This window comes from Acanthochromis polyacanthus, chromosome 2 (assembly GCF_021347895.1).
Source record: "Acanthochromis polyacanthus isolate Apoly-LR-REF ecotype Palm Island chromosome 2, KAUST_Apoly_ChrSc, whole genome shotgun sequence".
Taxonomy (NCBI): domain Eukaryota; kingdom Metazoa; phylum Chordata; class Actinopteri; family Pomacentridae; genus Acanthochromis; species Acanthochromis polyacanthus.
In genome coordinates this window covers 47163241-47173139 of record NC_067114.1, presented here as the reverse complement: position 1 = coordinate 47173139, position 9899 = coordinate 47163241, and the positions used below count along the sequence as shown (strand labels likewise).

At 39.5% G+C, this 9899-nt stretch overlaps 2 protein-coding genes across 2 annotated transcripts in view; both read left to right on the top strand.

Moving 5' to 3' along the window:
• Window positions 1–2192: 2192 nt before the first annotated feature.
• LOC110961167 (NAD(P)H dehydrogenase [quinone] 1-like) overlaps window positions 2193–9899 on the top strand; it is a 47670-nt gene continuing 39963 nt past the window's right edge. The window contains exon 1 of the mRNA XM_051938870.1: window positions 2193–2408. Coding sequence (XP_051794830.1) covers window positions 2405–2408 — 4 coding nt within the window. The 5' untranslated portion in view covers window positions 2193–2404. The remainder of the gene's footprint in view (window positions 2409–9899) is intronic.
• nqo1 (NAD(P)H dehydrogenase, quinone 1) lies at window positions 5110–8166 on the top strand (the record flags this gene model as incomplete). The annotated part of the gene is made up of 5 exons (XM_051938959.1): window positions 5110–5278; window positions 5425–5555; window positions 6985–7098; window positions 7487–7588; window positions 7686–8166. Coding segments are annotated over 5 exons (828 nt in total), but the record flags the coding sequence as incomplete, so codon positions are not given.

Sequence of the window (9899 nt, the reverse complement as noted above, 5' to 3'; positions counted from 1 at the left end):
AGACTGGTTCAGAGGAACAACTGATTTAATTGTGGGGGTGTTTCTGAGTCCCATCAGTTCCTGCCGCCTGCTACATATTTAGGTCACGTGATCCGGTATCCGTACATAACGTACACATGCAGAAATATGCAGAACACACGCCTGTGCTCAGGTCATTATGTTTGTGGGTTCATCTATAATAAATGGAGCTGTGATTTCTAATCATCAATAACTAATAAATAAATGCTGCATTTCTGACATACGGGGAATGAGCAGCCTTGGAGGAGGACTGAGCTCTGAGGGCTTTTCTCTGTTAGTTCTAGATTAGTTCTGGATTACTTTTATGTTACTTTAGATTAGTTGTGGATTAGTTCCAGACTCAGTAAAGCAGCTGTCTGGGCTCAGGTAGGTCATGTGAGCAGCAGGTGACAGACAGGTCGCATTCCTGAGGACGTTCAGGTTGAACCTGATCTGCAGGCTGAAGGAGTAGAGGAGGAACCTGGAGCACATTCTGCTCTCTTTTACAACATTTAAACCAAACACTGGGAATAAATCGACACATTTACTGACCTGAAGCTGCACAAAGCCTAAACTTTCACTTTATTCCAGCTCATCTGTGGATCAAACGTTCCTGAAGACGTGTTTTAACGGGTTCTTGTTGTTTAATATTTACTGATTTTACAGGTTGCTCTCCCAGTCCGCCTGTTTTATTCTGTGTTATTTACTTTTAAATTATCGTTTTACTAGTTTAATTGTGTCTTGATGTTTTCAGGTTCAGGTTACTTTATTTATACCCGTAGGTAGATTTGTTTTGTCAAACCGCCCGTACATAAAACAATAAAAACAAAATTTAAAAATTGAGACAAACATTTGACAATAAACATTAAATATGAGATATTAAATATTAAAGTATTAAAGTGATTAAAGTTATTAAAGTGCTCCAGGTTGTATCATCGCAGCAATCATAGGCATAAAAAACATAAAAAGCATAAAAAGGGGGGGGGTTTACACGTATTGGTTGCAGAGGCAACCTCCATTAAGATCAAAATTAAAAGAATTAAAAAATCTAAGAGGGTAAGTAAAAGTGTAAGTTTTGCTGCTGCTACTCACCAAATTCAGGAGTTTTTAATCCAACATTTTGACAGAAATATCGCTAAACTGAATAAGAGATGAACTCATTTCAGCTCACTGTGAGGTAATACGTCAGTGAGTGGAAAACAGCAGAAAAGATCACATGTTTGACTCCTCACTACAGAAAAGCTGCTTTTCTTTGCAGCTCAGACAAACTGGAAGAGCAAATCCTTATTTTAAACTTTAGGAACGTTCTGGGAAAAAGAACCGAAAAGTTTCAGTTGACAAAAAGCAAAACAAACACAAAGAGGAAATGAAAGTAAAGGAACACGTATTTCCTGATTTATTGCTGTGCGGTTCTAGCTTAGTTAGTTCTTTACTTATTAATTTGATTTATTTACTACAGTCCTTATTATTACTCTAACCTTGTCCCTATTTTTTATTCCACTCGTTCTTTTTCATTTCGAGTGCTTTTATTTTGTGAACTCTGACATGTGGATTAAATCAGGTGTTAAAAGACTAAACTTAGATTAGTTTGATATTCGATGCAGATTAGTTGTTGATTAGTTTTAGACTCTTTTTAGATTAGTTGTGGATTGTTTCTATACAAGTTGTGAGTTATTTGTAGATTAGTTGTAGATAAGTGTTATACTATTATTAGATTCTTTTTTTAGATTGGTTTAGATTAATTGTAGGTTTGTTGTAGGCGAGTTGTGGATTATTTCCAGACTAGGTCCAGACTTGGTTAATCAGGTGTTAAAAGTCCAATAATCCGTAAATCTGGAGGATTAAAGTCATAAAATGTGACAGAAATCTCTCCAGCTGACAGGAATGTTTCAGAGAATCCTCTCAGAGTCACTTCCTGTTGATCAATACGTTTGATTTCAGGGCTGAGCCGATAAAGAACTGATAAATCAGATCGTTAAGGACTAGTTTGAGCTGGCTGAGCTGACAAAGCTCTGCTCTGGCTGCAGGCCGTTGGACTGTGAAGGTGTTGAAGGCCGACTGAGCCGACGCCTTCATCACTTTCTCCTAACGAAGTGAAATTAAGTCGGATTAAAGCGTTTTCCAGCCCCATGACCCCGTAATCCCCTGAAAGTGACCAAACATTCTTTTCCGGGCCAAATGAAACGTAGCTGATGAGCCGGAGACACTCCCCCTGGAAACAACCGGTCCGGCAGACTCGCCTCTTTCCTTTTTTTCCTCGTCTGCTGTCAGACGCCTTCAGCCTTCACACAGATCAGATCAGACATGGTTCTTCTCACGCAAAGCCGGCGGCAGCAGCGTCTATAAGAGTCTGCAGCAGAGGAACCAGGACCAGGAGAACCAGGACCAGGAGAACCAGGACCAGGAGATGGGTAAGAACCGAACCACTAGAACACGAGGAGGATGTAGAATATGAACAGCTTGATCAGGGCTCAGACAAGCAGCTGCATTCATTTTGTCTTATCTGGATTATAATGTAAAAATGACTGAAATAGTTTTCTGGATTAAAACAAACCGGTTTAAGTTTATTTAGATTTTGTTTGGCACAGAAACTGAATATTTATGTTTAAATATGTAAATAATTATATATTTACGCACAATTTTTGTGTAAAACTGACAGAAATCTTTTTTTGACCAAAACTAGAAGAATTTTATTCCATGATTTGGAGGCTTCTACATTTGTGCAGCTGTAAAAACTAAGACTTATTTAAAGCTTTATAGATAAAATGTATATTTACATAGAAGGTTTTGTGTTGAAATGGCTGTAAATAATGTTTTATTTACATTTTTGGGAGAGAAATTGAATATTTATATTTAAATATGTAAATAATTATGTATTGGTGCACATTTTTTGTGTAAAAATGACAGAAATAATTCTCTGGACAAAGTCTAGAAGAATTTGCTCCATTTCTGGAGGCTTCTAGGTTCATGCAGCTGGCTAAAAAAAGATATATTTAGAATTTTGCACATAAAATGGATTTTTACACAGAAGTTTTTGTGTATAAATGACTGTAAATAATGTTTTTCTGGACTAAGACTGTTTTTGGAGGCATTTTTGTTCATACTGCAGAGAAAAAACAACAAATTGTACTTTTATTTAGACTTTTTAGCATAGAAACTGAATGTTTATATCTAAATATGCCAATTATATATTTGTGCACATTTTGATGTTAAAAAATGACAAATCTTTTTCTGGACGAAGTCTAGATGAACTTTGTTCCATTTTAGAAACTTCTAGGTTCATACAGTTAGAAAAAAAGGATTTATTTTGAACTTTGTCAATAAAATGTACATTTACATAGAACTTTTTCTGCATAAATGGCTGTAAATCAGTTTTTTTTGACAAAGTCATGCAGCTGACAGCAAAAATTCGACAAAACCTCAAATTTATTTTGATATTTTTGGTGCAAAAAACTGTTGAATTTTTGTATATTTAGTGATTTTATTTTTGGAAGCATCTTTGTTCATACTGATGAGAAAAAATAAACGTGAATTTATTTAGATTTTTTTGACATAGAAACTGAATATCTATGTCTAAATATATAAAGAATTATAGAAAATAATTATATATTCATGGGCATTTTTATGTGAAAATTACAGCAACCGCATTGATGAAATTTTTTGTCATTTCCTGCCTTGTTTTTGTCGTTTCCATCCTCCATCAGTGTTCCTACAGAATGTGTAGATCAAAGCTATGTCCTCTCTTCTATTTTCCATCTTTTCATCCATTGTCAGTCTTGATTGAATGTCTCTCTCTACCTCATATTATCAGGATCAGACTCATTCTTTGGACTGTTTTCCATCAGTGGTCAGCAGTAACAGCTAGCTAAATATCTAGCTTCTACTGCTGAGAAAAAGATCACATTAGCATGGATTAGAGTAGGGTTAGCAACAACACAGAAAACATGGGATAAAAATGAGACAATCAATACCTATTATTGATCAATGTGGAGCAGAAACCTGGAACAGAGAAGGTTGAGTTTTAACTTTTAGAAACCCAGACGTCCTCTAGTTCTGGAATGATCCATAAGGTGAGTCTTGTAGTGATAAACTAATGACATCATTATAAAGTAATGACAGCAGTATAAAGTTCAGCAGGTTAACAGTGGTATATTATTGTAAGTGTCAGAGAGTCGATCGTAAACCTGACAGTCTGGAGGTAAAAACTGTTCATCAGTCCAGATGTTCTGGATTTAACTCTTCTAGCGTCTGAAGGATGTAAAGACGTTGTGTTGGGGTTTGAGGTTCTGGTCCGTTAGAATCCAGCAGAAGCCTCAGTTCTGGAGGTTCCTGAGCTCAAAGTTCTCTGAAAGTTTGTCATTCAGATGTAGAGGACCTCACCGGTGTTGGTCAGAGTTCATGTGGTCCGACTGTTGGACGCTGAGCTGCAGCCAATCAACGACACTCTGACCACTGAAGAACCCGATTATCATGTTAGCATAACCTGCTGAGGAAGCTTTTCTCGTTTGTGTTTTGTTTTTGATGTTTTGTGTCTCGTTTTTGTCGTTTGCCTCGTTTTTGTCCTTTCATGACTCCTTTTTTATCGTTTTGTGTCTGTTTTTTTCCGACCACTGAACAACAGTGATTATTTCTTCATCATGGCTCCTGGTAGTGGGTTGGATATATCAGGCAGGAGGTGAACATTTTGCCCTTAAAGTTGATGTTCAAAGCAGGAGACATGTTTAAACGTAAGGATTTGATCCAGTTTGACAAGACGACTGGGTCAGAACATGTCCAGCTGTAGTGTGGTGTTCCCGGTCTGCAGTGGTCAGAATCTATCAGAACTGGTCCAAGGAAGGACCAGTGGTGAACCGGAGACAGGGTCAGTGATGGGGAGGAAGGTTGATCCAACAGAGCGGCTACTGTTGGTCTGATAGCAGAAGAAGTTTCTGCTGGTTCTGATAGAACGGTGTCAGAATCCACCAGTTTGTTGGTATGGAGCTGCACAGATGGACCAGTCAGAGTGTCTATGATGACCCCAGTTCACCACCCAAAGACCAACAATGATCATCAGAACTGGGTGTACTTTTACTGTGTTTTGTGTGTTTTTTGAACATATTTTTGTGTCTTACAGCTCAGAAGACGGCTCTGATTGTTTTCGCCCACCAGACTCCGGCTTCGTTCAACGCGACGGCCCGAGATGTGGCGGTTCAGGAGCTGTCGGATCAGGGATACCGAGTCCTGGTGTCGGACCTGTACGCCATGAAATTCAGAGCTGAGGCCACGAGAGACGACATTAAAGGTAATCAGACGCGTTGGGTTTTTTGTAGACTTTTTAAAATTATTTCATTGATTTAGACTAATAATGTCTGAAATCTCACTGAAGAGTTTCACATGATACAAAGTGTTGTGTGTCTGACTCAGGTGTGTTGTTGTGTGTCTGTACAGGTGAACTGAAGAACCCAGAGCTGTTTCAGTACGGAGATGAAACCATGTTCGCCTGGATGGAGAACCAACTCAGTGAGGACATCACAGCCGAGCAGCAGAAAGTGACTGAAGCTGAACTCATCATCTTCCAGGTCAGAGAGGACAAACCACATCTACAGCTCTGGTTGCTTTCTGTCTCTTTGTGGTTGTTTTGTGCGTCTTTGTGGTCACTTTTTGCGTATTTGTTGAACCACACCTTTGCATTCAGTAGTTTTGGTATTCTCTCAGTCAGTTTCATGAGGTCTCCTGGATGGTTCTCCAACAGTCTTGAAGGAGTTCCAGAGATGCTGAGAACTTGTTGGTCCTTTTGTCTTCACTCTGTGGTCCATCTGGATTGGGTTTAGGTCAGGTGACTGTGGAGACCAGGCCATCTCCATCATCTCCTTGGTCAGATAGTCCTTCCACAGCTTGGAGGTGTGTTTGGGCTCATTGTCCTGTTGGAAAATAAATGATGGTCCATCTAAACCAAACTGATGGGATGTCATGTTGCTACAGGATGCTGTGGTAGCCATGCTGGTTCAGGGTTCCTTCAGTTTGGAATAAATCCCCAACAGAGACCATCAAACCTCCTCCTCCATGCTTCATGGTGGAACCACGCATGTAGAGACCTTCATACCTCCTCCTCCATGCTTCATGGTGGAACCATGCATGCAGAGACCATCCGTTCACCTTTTCTGGTCTCACAAAGACAAGGCAGGTGGAACTAAAGATTTCACATGTGGACTCAGACCAAAGCCCTGGTCTAATGTCCATTCCTGGTGTTTCTCTTCTGCTTGTTGCTTTTCCTTAGCGGTTTCCTTGATAGTTCCTCGATGGTTCTTCATTGGTTCCTGGGTAGTTCCTAGATGATTCCTTGAGGATTCATTCAAAGTTTTTGCAGTTTTCCGGACAGACTGACCTTAAGTTCTCATAGTAATGACGGATTGTCGTTTCTCGTAGCTGATTGGTTCTTGCCATAATATGGATTCTAACAGTTGTCAAACAGGCTGTCAGCTGTGCACCAACCCTAATTTTGAACAACACAGCTGATGCTCTCAGGCTCGTTACGAAGGAAGTAATTCCACAAAGTGATTCTTGACAGGACACATCTGTTAATTTAGAACCATGCAGGAGATCTCATGAAGCTGACAGAGAAAACCAAGACTGTTCAAAGCTGTCATCAAAGAATCTAAAATATGAAACATGTTCTGGTTTGTTCAGTGCTTTTTAGTTAACTACATAATTCCATGTGTGTTCATTCATAGTTCTGACATCCTCAGTATTAATCTAAAATATATAAAATAATTAAAATAAATGAAAACCACTGAATGAGAAGCTGTGTCCAGACCGTTGATCAGTCTGTAGACTGTTTTTTGTTACTTTGTTGGTCATTTTCTGTCTTTTTGTTGTTTGATGACACTTTGTGGTCATTTTTGTTTCTTCTCCAGTTGATGACTTACATTGAGACATTTATTTTTTATAAGTTTTCATAAATGTGTTGTGTACATAAGTGATCTTACCAAACTCTGCATGTGTTTGTAGTTCCCGTTGTACTGGTTCAGTGTTCCTGCCATCCTGAAGGGTTGGTTTGATCGAGTCCTGGCTCAAGGATTCGCCTTTTCCCTGGAAAAAATGTACGACAACGGAGTGTTCAAGGTGTGATGCAGTGACAACAAACACAACCAACCAACACAACAAACCAACTGGTATTGAAATAGTTTTAGGACTTTGTTTATTGGATGATATCAGACTTAGTTTTAGATTTATTTTGGACTGGTTTCATACATATTCTTGAATTTCCCTCAGGATTAATAAAGTATCTGTGTGCTGGTTTTGGGACTTGGTTTCACATGAAATTCAGCCCTATTTCAGAATTATTTCAGAATGATTTGTTGGACCTCAGTTTAGTTTTTGTGATTCTTTTTGGTTTCGGCCCCATTTCACATTGTTTCTGCGTGGATTTTAGGCTGATTTTGGATGGCCTTTAGCCTGGGTTTGAGCTGTGCTTCCTCTCATACTTGCAGTGTTTTGTGTTTGGTTGAAGGAGAAGAAAGCCATGTTGTCCTTCAGCACTGGAGCCTCACAGACCATGTTTCAGCCGGACGGCATCAACGGAGACATCAACGTCGTTCTGTGGCCTCTTCAGGTGAATCAAACTCAGAAACCTCCTCGTTCACTCAACATTCCTGAAAGCTATCTGAAGATGACGTTAACCTTCCTCTCTGCTGTGTTTCTCTTGTCAGAATGGAATTCTGCACTTCTGTGGATTCCAGGTTCTGGCTCCTCAGATCTTCTACAGTCCGGCTCACAGTCCGCCCGCCGTCAGAACCTCCATGCTGGAGGGTTGGCGAGCTCGGCTCAAAGGGCTGATGTTGGAGAAGCCTTTGAGCTTCGCTCCCTGCGAGCTCTTCGACCTCAGCTTCCAGGCCGGCTTCCGTCTGAAGCCCGAAGTGAAGAAGGAACAAGAGAAGCACAAGTTCGGCATCACGACGGGTCATCACCTGGGGAAACCGCTGCCGCCGGACAACCAGACCAAAGCAGGAAGCAGGAAGTAGAAACTTCTCTTCACCTCCCATTCTTTAATACGATGGCATCACTTTAATGAAGAAATGTGTGATTGCAGGCACTTCATGTTCACTGAAACTGAAATAAAACCTGATCCAAAACAAAGACTGGAACTGATTCTTCTCTGATTCAACAACTGATTTTTCACTTGTTGCTAAATAAAGACTGAAAATTAAAATACAAACACCTTAAAAGTATTTAGATCTCATCTCTAAAGAAGCCATCGAAGGGTATAGATGATCTGCAGCGACGCTTAGGTAGGAGGAACGTGTCAAAGTAACATCCACATGGATGGAGGACCTGAGGCTTCCCAGCAGATCATTGCCCAAAGCATCACACTGCCTCCACCAACTGGCCTTCTTCCCATCATGCATCCTGGTGCCATGTGATCCCAGGTAAGCATCCGGACATCCACGTGAATTTTGAGTCATTCTGGACAAGCTTTAGTCATGTTGGACTAATTTTGGATAAACTCTGGTCATTTTGGACAGATTTCACCTCATTTTTGACACATTTTAGGAGTTTTCAATAAATTGTAGTCAGTTGGGGGTGAAATTTATGTCATTTTAGACTAAGTTTGAGTCATTTTGTGAACACTGTCGTCATGAAGGACACAATTTGGCTATGTTGGACACATTTGAGTCAATTTAGACTTTTTCTGTCATTTTGGATCAATTTTGAATAAATTTAAGTCATTTTGAACAGATTTAACCCAATTTCAGACTCAATTTAGACAAATTTTAGGAATTTGAGAAAAGCTCTAGTCATATTGGACTATTTTTGGGTAATTGTTGACCCGATTTACATCACTGGACGCATTTAGAGTGTAGTTTTGTGTATTTGCAGTGATGCATGCAGCTAGAAGCAGAACAGTGCACAAAAGGACGTGTTGTTGTTGAACTTTCTTTTTTCCATTTGCATGTTTTGGACTAATTTAGGGCCATTCTGGACAATTTTCTATGCATTTCAGACACGTTTTAGTAATTTGGGTCAGATTTCACTGAGGTTTGGACACATTTTTGGAATTTTAAATCAGTTTTAGTCATTTAGACTAGTTCTGCTTATTTTCTGATGAAATTTGGACAATGTTAAGGATGTTGTAGTAGCTTTGTTTTTGTTTTTTGTTTCCAGGCGTTGTGTACGTTTTAGCTCCTCTGGGTTCCAGTCGAGTGTTTTTGTGGCGACAGTCTGAGATCCTGAGACTCTGTGACAGTTTTCTCTTTGCCTGAACTCTAATGAAGCTGGAGGGAAATAATGAGCTCTTAGCCTTAATCCTGTCAGCAGAACGTCTGGATTAGCAGCTGGACCGCTTCATTACTTTTATTTTTATTTTATTTAGCCTTTATTTAAACAGGTAGTCTCACTGAGACACTAAGTCTCATTCCTAACAGAGACCTGTCCCAAAGTAACACACAAGACAACACTGAGTCACTGACAAACAACGCCACGTGACCTACAATAGACAATATAGCAATATAACACTAAATTCCAGACAGCTCCCAGGCTTTGGAATGATCTCCCGCTCTCTCTCCGCTCAGTTGCGTCTGTTGACGCTTTTAAAACACAACTTATAACCTTCTTGTTTGCTCAAACTTTTGCTTCGTTTTTGGGGCTGTTATGATCTCATTTTTAGTGTTGACTATTTATGTGTATTTAATTGTTGTTTTTCATTCATGCTGTGAAGCACTTTGTGGCTCTCTGTCTGTGAAAGGTACTATATAAATAAATTTTACTTACTTACTTACAAACAGGGTCATAAAAACACAATGTAGACAATAAAACGAACGTGCAACGGGCCAAGCAATGAAGCCAAATGTAAAAATACTCAGAGCAAGAACAAATCCTAAAAGATGGTATTTCCATAGTGTTTAAAAGACGTTTGACGTTAGTGC